Below are 16,106 nucleotides of genomic sequence, written 5' to 3' on the forward strand. Positions count from 1 at the left end.
AGAGGAAGCCTCGTTCAGGTGTGGCAGAATGAATGTGATCCTAGATAGGATATGCAATGAAATTAATTGTCAAGTGTGGTTTCAGAATCCTTTTTTTTTTTCCTTTTGAAATAGGATCTATGTTTTGCTGGCACAATGCTAGGCACTACTTCATATATAATCCTGCTTAAGCTCTGTAACAATTCAGTAAAATGGGTGTTATTAATCCATATTTTAGATAAGGAAATTGAAGCTCAGTAAGCTGCCCAAGGACAATCAAAGGAGCAGAACAAGGCAAAACTTGATTCCAAGTCCATGCTATCTCATTCCAAGTGCTTTCAACTAGTAATTGCCTCCTTGACACTGGGTTAATTATATCAAAACAGACAAAACAATTAAATGTTTGAGATCATATAGACACAGGAATCAACTGGCATAGACAAATTAATCAATTAGTCAGATTAATCAATTGCTTATCTATACAATTAATCAAATTAATTGCTTATCTATATAATATTGTCCATAACCCGTAAGCACAAGTGGTTATAATATGATAGGTCAACACCAATAACTTTCTAGTAAAAAAGGTCATAATGGGTTTTTAAATGAGTATAGACTAGACTAGGCCAAAAGTTCCTAAAATTTCTTGGATTCAGGCACCCACAGTGGCTCAATAATATTTTCATGGCACCTGAGAGCAAAAGAAATACCTAAATGCCCCATCATTTTGTTAAGTAGTAAGGTCCAAAACCTAAGGTAGTTTATGTAGTGTCTAACAGATGTCTCTGTATTTTCCCTGAAATTTTAAAACATGCTGTATGCCCCTGGGGATTAGCAAAAGCACCCTAGAACCTTAGCACACAGTTTGGGAACCTTAGCATGAGGCACATGCCCATTTATGGGGAAAGATTCTATCTGTAGCTATGTGACACATTCAATTTGACACTTTGGACTAACTCTTGAGCCAACTCTTTTACAACTGTTTGTTTTATACCGTATATAGAAAATGGGTTATTTTATTGGATTGCCTTCCTGTAGATTTTTTTTATTTCCACATAAAATGTGTTCCTGTCAAAAATTTCTAAGGCAGCTATTAGAATTCTATGACTAGAAATTTTACACGCAAACAGTAAGGAGAGGGGCAGAGGACTGTAGTTATTAGTACAAAGAGAAACACCTATTCCTCTCATTTCTGTCTATAACTACGTGTTCTGAAGGAACAGCATTTAACCTTGAGGGTGGGGTGCAAGGAGGCCATGTGTTATGGAAAGAGAACTGGAAATTGGAGTCAGTTGAAAGTGGTATTAACCAAACTTACGACTTTCAACCACCTTATCTCAAAAGTTTCTCTCAAGTTTAATATGCTAAAGCCAACATACACATTCAAAATTATTTTGAATTTTGTTAGATTTTTTTTTCCATGATGAGCAAACACAAAAGTGGGTGCCTTCTTCCCAACATGAAACTATTGTGTAGGTGTCAAAAGCATGTACATTTTATTTCAAAACTATCTACCTGAAACAAGTTTTGTGGTCCACTAGTTGGAGCCCTTTGTTAAGAGGTTATGATTTCAGTCAGATTTTCTATCAGAGGCAAAGGGACCATGTCCTAAGACTCTTCAACCACCCAAAGTGCATTTGAACCAATTCATTTGTACACCACTTATTTTATTATTCAGCATTTGAAGCTTATTTAGTTTTAAAATTTATTTCAAGAAATTTAATGATCGCTTTCTGATTAAAATGAGCAGGTACCTAGAAATATAATTTAAAATTAGAATTTTGGGGGCACCTGGGTGGCTCAGTTAGTTGAATGTCAGACTTTCAATTTCAGCTCAGGTCATGATCTCAGGGTCCTAAAATAGAGTCCTGAGTCCAGCTCAGCATGGAGTCTGCTTAAGGTTCCTTCTCTCCCTCTCCCTCTGCCCTTTACCCCCATCTCGACTTGGGTGCACACATGCACATGTGCCCTTTCTCTCTCTCAAAAAAAAATTGGGATTTGTAATTATGCAATATGAAAACTGGGGTGTGTTTACACATAGCAACTTAATTGAAAGTTTTTATAGAACTGTCAAGTTAAATATACAGATTATTTCATTAATTTCTCTCCTTGAATGGTCTGTGAATTGAGTTGATTGATCAAATCAGTGTTTTTACATAATTATTTTCAAGTTATTACATATATTGAAAATACTCAATTTAATAATGCACCATTATTTTTACCTCCTTAGAAATTTGGAGGTATTTTCAAATATTAAGAAATAAGTAGGAAAAGGAATAACTAGATCTGGATCCACGAATAAGTGTGGTTTCATGTTTGATTTCATTAGTAGCAAATGCCAGATGAGAATCTGAGATTCTGATAATACTACATTAATAATTGTGAATTTATTTACATATTCATGGATTAAGAGTGGACTACAACATTCTTTAAAGATCCTTTTCTATCTGGATTGTTTGTTCTGAATTCTTAGCTGTACTGCTATTAATTTACTCTTCTATTGTTGACTGACATTCATTCTAGCAGTTAAAAGAGAATCCAGCAACTCCATCCTGTGGTCGCCATTCCATGCTGTATTTCTACCATCACATTTCTCAAAGAGAAAATATTCTTATGTCCAACTGAAAGCTTCCTCCCTCTTTGGAAAACAGAAGATATGAACTCAATCGATGACGGTCGGATTCCCCCCATTTTTTTAAAGATTTATTATTTATTTTAGAGAGGGAGAATGAGAAAGCAGGGGAAGGGGCAGAGAGAGGAGGAGAGAGAGAATCCTGAAGCAGACTTCCCGCTGAATAAGGTGCCTGCCACCTGCAGCAGGGCTGGATCCCGGGACCCTGAGATCACGATCTGAGCCAAAATCAAGAGTTGGCCACTTCACTGAATGAGCCACCCAGCAGCCCCCAACTTATGTTTTTATTTTTTTATTTTTTTTCCTGTTGAGAACATTTTAACTTTATGTTGTTCCAGAGATTTTTATTTTATTTATTTTATCAAGTCATATAGTCTAAACAGAAAAATTTATCATTGATACCTTCTTTGAGTGGATGGATGGAAAGCATTTGAGTTTTTGATACCAACAAATACAGGTTTCATATTTACTTGAAACTCATATCAAAATGAGGTAGTCAGCCTCTTTCATGGAGAACTACCTAATACTCTAAAATAACTGACGAGCAGAGAGGTCACACATGGTGGATAGTAATAAGAAAGCCCATTAAAGAGAGATGGCAAGATTTCTGTCCTTCCCTGTCTCTGTTCTTTCCTGAAATGTGCTTAGGGAGGAATAGTCTGGACTCTTTACGGATTCCACCCAAACTGACTCCAAGTGCTGGAGTATCAACAAGAGTGGTACTTTCTTTGGCTACTGGCTTCTTAGTTTTAGAGTTTGGCAGGATGCTAGTTTCAAGCTTGCCAGCAGCTGTAAGGCTTTATTCTATTTTATTTCCAAGGTTACCAAAAAAATGGTATTATTTATAATTTGAAGCACCAAAGATATAAATATCAAATGGTTAATATGTGAACAATTTTAGAAAGGGAAAAATTTCTCCCTGCCACATCACATTAACACTGAACAAATCTAGTATGCCAACTCTGTCAAATGGGAGTGAGGAAGAGGTGTTCTTGACCTTTTCCAGGCCTCGAGTTACACTATTGTTCATATTCAATATGGTTTTCTCTTCAGCACAATATTTGCTAATGGGACTTATTTCTACAGTTGCTTAAAAAAAAATTTCTTTCTGGAAAACAGACCTAGTCTATATGTATATATTGCAGGTGCAGTCTGAGACAACTGATGATTTTTTAAAAGTGTCTTCTTTTTTCACTTTAGTAACCAAGGTTACCAAAAAACACATTGGCAACATGTGTTTAATGTGAATAGTAATTCCTTAGGAAAATGGAAACAAAACAAAACAAAAAATATTTTATGATAAAAACCCAGAAGTTAATGTAACAACAGAGTTTAAAATTCTGTATTTAGAATTTAAATTATTCTTATAATTATATATTTAGCATATAAACATAGCCCTTAATTGTAAAAACATGTTGGTGTATCTGGATGAATCAATCTACAAAGTCAGAATGATGTAGAAATAATACAAAATGAATAAATTCAGGATCCAGAGTGAGAACACTGTCTCAAAATACATGAAACTGAAGTCAAGAGAAAGATGTGCATAAAGAGTGTAAAAACTGCAAACACCATACAAGTGTGAATTTTTATAGTGCTGAGTTCAGTTCACTTTTGTCTAGACTCCGTAGCTGCAATCTACTCCTCTCAAATGGCTTTGTGTATTTAAAAAACTATATCCCATTTCTTCAATATTATACAAGGAAAGGTTCAAAGACTGGGAATAAATGTTAAAATGTGAAAATTCAAAACATCATTTAGCAGGAAGCTTAGATCTGATTTCTAGAATGCTGGACAGAGTTTCTCAGACGCAGAAAGTACTGAAGCATTGCGAGATGTTAATGGGGCAATTTATTAACATATAAATGAGCCAAATATACTGGATTTTACAAAATAATATTCTATATGAATAGCTAAAAGATGATATTTCATTAATTATTTTCAATTATGTTCTACTTTTATTAATGAAAATATTTCAATAAACTTGCCTTCTCCATATTTTTTATGGCCATGGTAATAAGGTTCTATAAGATATGTTGCTTATCAGTCTAGACTCTCTTTGGAATTTGCTATGATTTTTTTTTAAAGACGTTATTTATTTATTTGACAGAGATCACAAGTAGGCAGAGAGGCAGGCAGAGAGAAGGAGGGGTAAGCAGGCTCCTGCTGAGCAGAGAACCCAATGCGGGGCTCAATCCCAGGACCCTGAGATCATGACCTGAGTTAAAGCAGAGGCTTTAACCCACTGAGCCACCCAGGGGCCCCTGCTATGATTTTTATTTAACAGATTATGGTGGGCATTTGGCTATTTAAATTTTAGAAAGTGAAGTATTAGACTGTTTACCAAACTAACAGTATACATTTCCAATTCTGATAAAAAAGAAGTCATAAAATCACAGACATCTAGATGTAATAAGTTATATAAACAGTTATCTTAGCCTAATATCCCACATAGTGTAAAAATGTCCTTGTAGTGTTTGTAATGCGGTGGTCATTCCTTCATTCATTCAATCAACAGGTAATGGAATGTTGTACTAAAAGTTTAGGTATAATAATGAATAAGACAGAATCAGCACCTGTCCTCATAGAACTTACAATTAAAATAAAAGAGAAAAAACATAGGATCCAAAGGAACTAGGGGAAAGGGATCTAACTAGGTTAGGCAAGTTTTCTGATCTGAGTTGGAAGGTACTTAGATTATTGAGAATAAACATTGTCAATATAAGTCCAGAGTCAAAAAAGAGTATGGTTTGGTCTAAGAACTGAAGGAAGACTACTGAGAAATTAGGCTATAAATATAGGGAGGATATATATAATAAAAGGCCAACTAATTCATATTAAGAAACTTGAGTTTATCTTAAAAAGCAAAGGAAAGCAACTGAAAAGCATATTCATATCTTATCTTTGCAAAAACAAACTAAACCTGAAAATTATATTCATATTATAAAAATACACTGGAAATGGAAGTTACAAAACTGAAATATAAAGAGCAACTATTGGCTTCAGAAGCACAGAAATAACCTAAGTTCTTTTAAATACCAACATAAATCCTTTTCTATACTTTCTGTGTGTTTCTTCTTTAAAATAAAAATGCAATATGGGTGATCTCATTTCTTGGTGTGGCAGGAATATTAAATTGGCTAATTTAAAGCCATGCCCTCCACCCACTCCCAAATGGAAAATCAATGGTACTTACTGCATCCAGCCTTATAGCTGAAGCCTGGAGGAAGGAGGAATCCTTGCTGGGCAGCTGCAGCCAGAGTCCGTTGATCAGGAGGGAACACGGGAATCATTAATGGCGGCAGTTGACCTTGAACCTGCTGAACGTTATAGAGAGAATCAAAGAGACGAAGTTTTGGTGCTCCATGCCTCCCACCCTCCTTATGTTATGGTAAAGAAAACCATTTATTCAATTCAAATATACTGGCATACAAGCCCATACACTGGGCCTGAGGTCATGCCTTAGACAGGAAAATTAGAGTACACTATAGTTGGAAAGTGTTACCAAATTTACTTTCTAACCTAAGGAATAATTTCCCTAGATATCCTACACAAAGTACCACTACTTCATACAAGAAAGCCTTTTCTTATTGCCCTAATGTAATAATGGTTAAAAAATCACCCTTAGGTTGAACTAAAGTCTCCTTCTGTAAATCCTGTTAGGGAGGATGCTACTTTCTAAAACAAACTTAACCAAACTGGTATCATCTTACATATAACGAGCTTTTCATTATTTGAAGATAATTGTCATGTTCACATAATATTGCAATTTTTTTGAACAAAAGAGCTGGCAAAGAAACTTAGAGAGTCACTAAGACTTTCCCCTTGGTTTATAAAAAGGTAACCAGGGCCAAAAGAGAAGAGACTCATCCACGGCCAAGGAATGGGACAGTTAGATTAGGTCTAAAATCCCGTCACCAGAATCTCGTTCTGTGTTATACTTTTGTCTTCATCTATCTTTTACAATCCGTTGAACCACTCCTCAAACCACAAGGTCTCTGTTTTGGTTGCCATCCTTGGAATACACACTAATTTGCTTACGTCACTCTCAGAATATGGGGTTCACATCAGTAAATAAATAACTGAGCACAACAGAATCACTATCTTCTTTGCACCGAGCAGAGATTTCTAGAAATATAACCTAATATAGTCATTTCTGCAGCAATATGACATTAGTGATTGTCATCACTAAAATAAGTTGGCTTTCCCCCCCAAATATTTAATTAAGCAAGATCACCCCGGTGAACAGGATTATTGGTTAGTGTTTGTCACTAAATATATGACCAAGAATTTAGGATCATACTAAGAATCACACATCTGACACTTCATTCTCCCTTACTCTTCCCTTTCCATGCATTAATTAAGTCATTTGGAAAATATTTAATTAACACCTACTATGCACAAGAAAATGAGCTTGTCAGTAGGGAAAGAAGAGTGAACAAGAAAAGCAAGATTCAATGTAACGTCTGCCCATCACATTAGAGTGGGAACAATAATTTAAAAACAAAACAAAACAAAATAAAACGAAGACAAAACCCAGGAAAGATTGCAAATTCACTCAGTTCTGAATCCTTTTTTTTTTTTTAAAGATTTTATTTATTTATTTGACAGAGAGAAATTACAAGTACACTGAGAGGCAGGCAGAGAGAGAGAGAGAGAGAGAGAGAGAAGGAAGCAGGCTCCCTGCTGAGCAGAGATCCCGATGCGGGACTCGATCCCAGGACCCTGAGATCATGACCTGAGCCGAAGGCAGTGGCTTAACCCACTGAGCCACCCAGGCGCCCCTCAGTTCTGAATCCTAAGAGCAACACTGAGCCATCTCTCAGACTTGTTTTCCGTTTCTCTCATTGGCACTGAACATTCTTGGGGCACGGGTGATTCTCATAGAGCTCATGGTTTCTCACTTTAAAAGTCTACTTTCAGTTTGCCCATTATTTCATCTTTCACAGTAAAGCTCTGAGCTTTTTCTGAGATTTTGGTTGTTGAGTGTGCACTGTGGTTTGGGCAGGGAAATATCTGAGCAAAAGGTGGGAGGGAAAGAGACACAGAGACAGAGAGAGACAGAAACATAAGCACCCCAAGAATGAGAGATCTGCTTTCAGCAATGGCTCCAAATTGGAAAGTATTTCTTTTAGCCAAAAGGATTTTAAACCTATCACTGCCACCAGAGTGAAACTAAAAAGGAATGATAACAAAACAGGAATACAGAGAGACAGTGTCTTAAGGTTAGCTATTAAGATTGAGATCACTACAGCCAACAATTTTTGAGCATATTGGAGGAAAGTTATACCTTACGCAGAAACCAATGGAAAGCAATTGATTAAAGACTCAAAATTAGAGAGTGCCTATTGAACACGTTTGTAGGAATAAGTGGTCTAAAACAAGAGATAGGCATCCGAAGGCAAAAACAGCATGGGTGCACGTTTAGTTGCAAGAGGACACTGGGCAGAATGGACAAGAAAGAAACAAACAGCAATATCAGCTCCCGTATGTATTTTCTACTTCGTTGTTTGTAAGTTATCATATTGTATACAGCACATCTCCTCCCTTTGAAAATACCATCGGTTCTACGATGTCCAAATACATTTAACAGCAGCATTTTAGAGGGACGAAGAAAGGGACTTCAAATGAAAGGTAGGTAAGGGTTATAAGAAGTACCCAAATTTCAGATACCTTAAAGTTTGGGGAAAAAATAACTTCCAGAATTGTAGAAACAATAGGTTCTTGTTGGACTGCAGGAGTTCTCAAACTTGAATGCATATTAGAATCACCTGGCAAGTGCTGAAAAATTCTCAATGCCCAGACTGCTTCCCACGCCAGCTGAGTCTGAATCAATAGGGGTGAGACCCAGCCATGAACATTTTTTAAAGTTCCCCCGATGATTCCAGTGCACATCCAGATTTAAGAAGTACTGTCTTAACTAATGCTTTCAGTCACTGTCGACAAATCTTTTTGTCTCCTTCCTGTTTTGCATTGAGTTATAGAGCACCTTCAGTTATGTCAGCTGTTGAAGGGGAGACAGCCTGACTCTTAGAGGTTCTGGGGCCCAGCAGGTAGAACCAGATATTAAGCTAGATGGCTCATAGAATTCCTTCTAATTGAGTCTTTTATGTTTTTAAATGTCTCTTTTGTGAGAATCTTGTGATGGTTTGCTTTTACCTAAAGAAGAACAACCAAATCCCTCAGTACGGTATTCAAGATTCTTCACAATTTGTCCTCAGTCTGTCTTTCCAGATATGTTGCTCTTCAGATGCTCTACTCTTGCCTCAAAGGACCACAAGAGTTCCTTGCATACTCAGTGTTTTTCCATGCCTGAGTGTGTTCAAAAGTATTTTTCTCCTCTGTTTTGAGTGTTTTCTCTTTTCCTTTTCTTCTTGGCAAAATTCTACTTATTTTTCAAAGGCTTTTGAGACCCACATAATGTGTTTGCCTGTGAAGCTCTTCTTTCTTGTGGTGCCAATTTTCAGGCAGAAAGAACTGTTACTTCTTTTAACCTCATAAAGCTAATACAATGCTTACTGTATTGAATAATAGTTACTTGTATAACTCGAGTCTCTCTGATGACCTACGAGCTTATTTAGCAAAGAGGTTATAACTTATTACTGGACCTCTAGAGCTTAGCACAGCAGCCAAAACTATTATGTATACATATATATATATATATATATATAAATAGATAGATATAGATATATAGATATAGATATAGATATAGATAGATAGATAATTCATGAATAAAGAAGAAGAATGAGTTACATAGTCCCATCTTCTAAAATACATCTTTGTGCATCAACTCCTAATGTCCACAAAAGGCCTCTGGGTAATAGTTGCTTACTGACCAAAAAAGAATCCAATTTCACCAAAGAAGAATGACAGCATAAAGTACAGCTTCATGTTCTTATTTTTAAGGCTCAGCTAAAGTCACATTACGATATGTCCGTAAGTCTTAGAATTATGTATGCATGAAGAAATAGAAGAGTAATCCAGATATATTAGAAACTTATTACATATTTCTGTAATGGACAGATATGTCTGCCTATCATATTCTAATATCATGTTGTTTAATTATACCTTTCCAGTATGTTTTAATAATAGGTAAAGTTACTACTCTATCATTACTATTTTCTTTTTCAAATATTTCCTGGATTTTTTTAATAATTTGTTTTTCCACATTAATTTTAGGATATGGAATTTCTATTTGAATTCATTAACCTGATGGCTTGATAGCCAATAGCAGGCCTTATCTTTTAATTTATTCAAATCTTGTTTTGCTTCATATAATTCTTGTAAATTTTTGGTAATTTTATTTTTAAGTTTGTTTAAAAATACTTCTATTTCTGGGGTGTCTAGCTGGCTCAGTCAGTTAAGTGTCCGACTCCTGGTTTCGGCTCAGTTCATGATCTATGGTGGGACTGAGTGCCACATCTGGCTCTGAGCTTAGTGCAGAGTCTGCTTGGGATTCTCTCTCTCTCCCTCTCCTTGTGTCCCTTCCCAGCTCCTATACTCTCCCTCTCTCTCTCAATAAAAATATAACATCTTGAAATATATTTATAAACGGGAGGTTTTCTTATTTCCTTGTTATATTGTTTAGCTAGTTTTTGTGTGCACATAGACTCTTTGTGTGTGACAGTTTTTATCCAGGTAAATCACTTAAACCCTAATAATTTAACTGATTTTTCAAGTAAAAATTTGAAAATTCTAAGTGATATATGGTAATGAATTCCAGTGCTTTTAAAAATCTGTGTATTCTGAACCTTTTGTCTTATTACAATTACTGAAATACATTTTGCTTTAGTTTTATAATTTCTTTCAGTGTCTAAATTTTCCAAGATCCACATATATCGAATAATAGAGTTTTGAGGCTGAGAAACAGTAAAATAAATATAATCCAAAATGTATGGCTAATCCACATATGCAACTAAAATGCGTCTCAAAATACAGTTGCTTATTATTTATAAAATCTATATGTGCAAATTTGTCTACTCACTAAAACTCGTCACCTCTCCATACCAAATTTACTTGGAGCAGTGCTCCTGCAGGCACTCACAGACATGTGCAAAGGAGTAAGACATTTTGTTGGTGATTTCACCATTTAAAATGCATATAAAATCAATAAAAATATTAATAAGATGTCTTTAAAAAGAAACACACATAAAACAAGGTTATGTGTTGATCACATAATGGTGAAACCAAAGGCTCAGAGGAACCTAACTGTACTTTCCCCAGGAACGACTGTTTGATATTTGCTAACTCAGGATTGGCCAACTTTACAGAACATAACTAGTGCCAATAATGAGTGCCAACTGTATAACTGCTATATCTTAACTAATTTTCAGTTTATTGTTACTGAAATTTGGTCACCTTTTGGGAGAAAAGGACACATCACATTAAAACTGTGTAATATTTTCTGAATAATTCTAAAACTAGTTTCTTAGAGGGTTAGTAATTCACACATATTTACAGTTTTGAATATTTCCAAACCCTATTCACTATTCATTTATTTTCTTTGACTTAATGCACGGAATTCCTTTTAAGCTTCTAATTAAGGTTTAAAATGTGTGACATTTATAATTAAGTTTCAATAAAATTGTTTTGTCACAAAATTTTAGTCCTTTTAATAGGAAGCATGTTATTCACTGGTTAGAATAATAACTACCACAATAAATTTAAGAGGGTTACTTCCTTTAAGATGGCATATTATGTTTTAACATTTTTTATAATTTTACCATATAGTGCAGTCTTGCCTCGAAAATCTTAAGAATCCAATACAAACCAACCACTTCACCATATTTGTAAAAAACCAAGTTAATACTTATCAATTATACATAGTTAAATATTCTCAATTTTATGTAGATACTCTATTGCAAACCCTTTAGTCACTCCCTGAATATACTAATATATCAACCAGACACTTAATTATTTAGCTTTTACTTAGTCATTTAGCTTTCAGTCACATGGCTCTGTTTATGAGTTTATTCATTCAATCAACATTTTCACTAAGCAGAATGTGCACTTTTTTGGTAACCAGGGATACAAAGATGACTTCACATATGATGATGCCTGCTTTCTAGGAGTTCTGGGTCAGTTTGGTGGGGCGAATTAGATAGCTAACTATAATACACTGTCATTAATTCAACAACAGACACTTTGTAAGATATTCTGGAAGCACAGACAGAGAGATTCCTAACAGCCAGGAGAAAGCAAGGCGAGCCTCCTGGAGATAGGTACATGGGTACAGGGTCTGAATGGATAAGTCAGAGTTGGCCAAGCAAAGAGATGGGAGTGTGGGAAAATAATTCTAAGCAAAGGATAAGACATGAGCAAAGAAATAAGGACAAGAAAAAACATTGTGCAAAGGGGATGCCATCGGGGATAGTAAAAAAGGTAAGAGGGAAGTAGTGGTGAGAAGGTCTATCTGAATCAGTTTGTGTATAAGGGTAAGCAGCATGAAATTCCCCATGTAGGCTCTGGGGCACTACTGAGGGATGTTAAGTAGGTTAGGTAGAATACTATGATGGTTATATGGAGAAGAAATTTGAAAGACCAAGTGTAGAGACAACATAGGAAGTGGGCAGGTAGTAAGATAAAAGACTCAACTGGGCAGTACATTATGAGAGTTTGATCAGTAATAAGAGGGTTAGGAATAAGGAGAAAAAGCCAAGAAATATTTTTTTTAAAAATGAAAGCTGTTGATAATGGGGGAGGTTATGTATGTGTGGATATGTAACAAGTCCATGTACCTAAAGTATTTATATATACTTATTATGTGTGTGTGTGTGTGTATACATATATGTATATATGAATAAAAGGACAGAGTCAAATATAACTCTCAGGTATCTAGTTTATGTAACTATTTATACCAGAAAAAAAACATAGATGGGTAGTGATAGTTTTCACGGAAAGATAAATGAGTATGGTTTTGCATATGATGTGTTTGAAGTACCTAAATACTATTCTCTTGGAGATATCTTGTTGATAGATAAGGCTCCAATCTGAAGTCACGGAAAAGATCTTTAGAGGTTACAGTCTGATGAATCACCAGCTGATAGAGTGAACTAACCAATCTGGAGAGGGTCTAAAGTAAAAAGAGAAGAGACAGCTTAAAATAATCTTGGTCACAACAATAGCTCAAGGATGGGTCAGTGGAGGAAGAATCTACAAGTGGAGAGGTAAGAGAAAAATAAAGAAAATCATGAGTACGGTGTCACAAAAACCAATGGAGTTTCAAGGTTGACTTAGTGACCAAAAGTGGGCATGTAGCAGAAAGAGTATTTCAGAGAAAAAAATAATATATTCTAGAATTGTTAATTAGAGGATAGTGATGAATCTAACAACATCAATTCCATCACAACAGAGGGTAGAACCATACTGCAAAAGTTTGCAGTATGAATGAGGAGACACCAATGTAGACTACTGTTCAGAGAAGGTCAAGGAGAAGTTAGGAGAGACTCCGACAGCAGCTACCTAGGGATGCAGAGACTTTATTTGGGTAGTAGTATTTTCAGAACATTTATTAACTGAAAGGAGGAAATAGAAATTGAGACTTTTGAATGTAAGAAAGAGAGAAACTAACTGGTGGACCAGAGTTCCAGAGGAGGCTGAAAGGGAAATTGACATGTAGGGATTAGTTTTGAGTGAGAATAACAATGGGCCCTGCGGAATGGTGTTATTTGAGTGGATGTAAGCAGCTATGTTTAAGGCATAGGGAAATGAGAAGGTAAAGAAAATCAGGCCCGAGGAAAGAACTTTCCTCAGTGATGAAGGCAAGGCTCTATGCCCCAAATGAGAGAGATGGGGATTGAATAAGGGAGTTCAGCAGGGAAAGAGAGTATGGGATTGTCACTGAAAGAAATGAAAAAGAAAGTAAACCATGGACAGTTAAAGGAATGATAGAGGATGCTAAAGCCTTAGGAGAGACGTCATGCATGAGGATGCTGTGAGTCTTCCCTTTCCTTCGGTCCTTCTCAGAGCCGGTCACTGCGGATGAGCAGCAGAGAAGGTGAAATCCAGCATCCAGGTTGGGGAAGAGGAAGAGATTGGGGGAACTTCAGCAAGTCAACATCACGAGGAAACCAAAGGTGGCTTTTGAGTAGCGATGGGCTTCGGGTTCCATGCCAGGAAGAGAGGTCTGGAAGGCATTACTAGATGGGAAAAATAGAGGAACCGAATACCTAGAGGGACTCCAGGATGTCAAAGAGCAGTTTGTGTGAGAGCTCGAACAACAGGAAGTTAACGTAGAGTGGTAGATTTGCTTAAACTACATATACAAATGTTGAAATAAAAGGCGGTTACATGATTTAAGTCCTCACAAATACAAATCAAATGCAAAATCTAAAACTTTCAAATGTTCCTCAAGAGTTCAATGAGATGAGTACTGCTGTGTTTGAGCACACGGCATCTTTAGGGATCCGTTCACCTACAAGTGAAATTCAGCCACCTTCAGTGGGGAACACGGCAGCTGTTTAGAAGCACACAGGGACACTACACAGTAGTTTTGGAGAAAATGAACAAGATAATATCCAAAGGAGATTACAAGAGGGGTTTAGGTAGGCAGGAGATAATTACCCAAACCGGAGTAACCAGGATGACAAAGCTGACTTTCTATCATTAACGAGAAGAGGCATGGGATCGTCAATGACCACTAACAGTTTGTGATTTTTCATTTCATAGACCAGAAAGGAGATTTGTCAGTTTATCCTACCCATTGCAGTGATTTTTAGGAACGAAAAAAACTACCCGAAAATGAAGAATAAAGGCCTCCATTTATCTTCCAATTAATCTACTAGGAAGACTAAAGAAAATCTTATCGAGAGATGCAGGGACATAAAAACTGTTCTAAAATTGCAATGCCTGCTTCTCACTTCCCAACAGCCACACTGGGGTTGTATCACCTCTAATTTCATGTGATTCAAGACAAAGACAAAGTAGCCATATTCTTTTAGAACAAAAATGAACAGCCATGTGGATTTTTTTTACATAGTACTCTTCTTCGGCAAAAAGCCACAGAACTTTTTTTAAAAATCGTTTCCAAGGATGAAAGTGACTTTGCCAAGCAAAGTGGCTTCAAAACAGGCCTCAAAAATACTAATAGAAAGACAGATGGTTCTACTAAGAGCTTGGCTGCCAAAGTTAAAAAAAAAAAAAAAAGTAGGAAAAAAAAAGTAGGGGAAAAAAAAAAAGAAAGGAGTGATGCTATTGAAGCTGACTGCAAAGTTATCTGATGACTACAAATACTTTTGTCCCATTGCAAGTGCTAACTGTGCCTCCAGGGCTGATAGAGTCAAACTACTAACTTTTCCACATCCGATCCCCCTGTATTCCCACCCCTCCTAAATAAAACCTGTCAATGCCAAGCCCACAAAACAGCACAAGCATGCACTTGATTCTGACTGACTGCTCTGCAGAAGCAAAATATTGCACCGAAGGACTCCTATTTAAAAAGAGATCCACAAGGAAAATTGCTTTTCTTTTCAAAACTGCCTGTCACGGTTTCTTTTTCTAATTCCCCCTTTCTTCCTCCCCTCTGTTGCCGAAGGGCCCCTGGGCCCTATGAGTTTAGATGATACAAACTCAATTTGTATAAAGAAGGCAAGAAGGCAGCACCACAGAGAGGTGGAGATAGTTCACATGGATAGAGAAATAATCCAGTCAAGACACAGTGCAATTTTCTTTCCAAACTACTACTGCAATAATACCTCCACTTTATTTCCTTCAGGGCAACTGTCATTTCTTTTTAGCCAGATTGCTACTAGATATAATAGAAACTGAAATATTATATGGTCACTGACTCTTCCTTTCAATGGTTCATTTCACTATTGCATTTTTACTTTTGCACGATGTGTTTATTCTTGGCATTGTTACTAGCACACAACCACTTTCCAGTGATGGAGAATTAAGACCTCTGTCACTTTAAGGCCATAAAATTTCATTCTTAGTACTACGCAGGTTTCACTTATATGGTTTCCTTGTCTAACAGTACCAGTTATTTATTTGCGAAATTTAAGCATTACATTCTTATGAAGCACCATGTTAATATACATTAATATACATTTCCTATCAAGCAAAACGATGGCATTTCTTATAAGTATACAACATGCTTAAAGTATAGTTGCTGACTTAAGGGAAAAAATCTCTATTTTAAAAGTTGATAATCATAGAAACTCGAGGGTGACAAAAATATGGTGTTAAATAAGAAAGCAATTGTGAAAGAGTATGGGAGAAACAGTCATTTCATTTGCCAGAGACAATTCTGAGCCGAATTAAAAGGCAATGATTAAAATATCTCATATGATGCATTATTTAGGATCGCATTATCATTTGTTTCTTAAAGGCAATATTTTGCGTAGCTCGATAGCTGTTACTTGATAAAACCAAAGTCTTCTTTTATAATCAACTCTATTTGTTCCCTAAAATGCGTGTGACTATTTGTATTACTTATCATGGCTCCTGACAACCAAACAGCCTAGTTCACGTGAGGGTGCATGGTTCTCTGTTCACA

At 36.1% G+C, this 16,106-nt stretch overlaps 1 protein-coding gene across 11 annotated transcripts in view; it reads right to left on the minus strand.

The window, feature by feature from the left end:
• The window catches only part of SOX5 (SRY-box transcription factor 5), a 994,837-nt gene that overhangs the window by 123,195 nt on the left and 855,536 nt on the right, over positions 1–16,106 (minus strand). For 9 of the 11 annotated variants that reach the window (XM_013047547.2, XM_013047548.2, XM_045072864.1 and 6 more), the window contains one exon: positions 5,808–5,931. In XM_013047547.2, coding sequence (XP_012903001.1) covers positions 5,808–5,931 — 124 coding nt within the window. The remainder of the gene's footprint in view (positions 1–5,807; positions 5,932–16,106) is intronic. The other 2 variants (XM_045072865.1, XM_013047556.2) reach the window with 1 other exon arrangement.

Source organism: Mustela putorius, unplaced genomic scaffold, assembly GCF_011764305.1.
Source record: "Mustela putorius furo isolate JIRA1106 unplaced genomic scaffold, ASM1176430v1.1 tig00537227_pilon_pilon_pilon, whole genome shotgun sequence".
NCBI classification, from domain to species: Eukaryota; Metazoa; Chordata; class Mammalia; order Carnivora; family Mustelidae; genus Mustela; species Mustela putorius.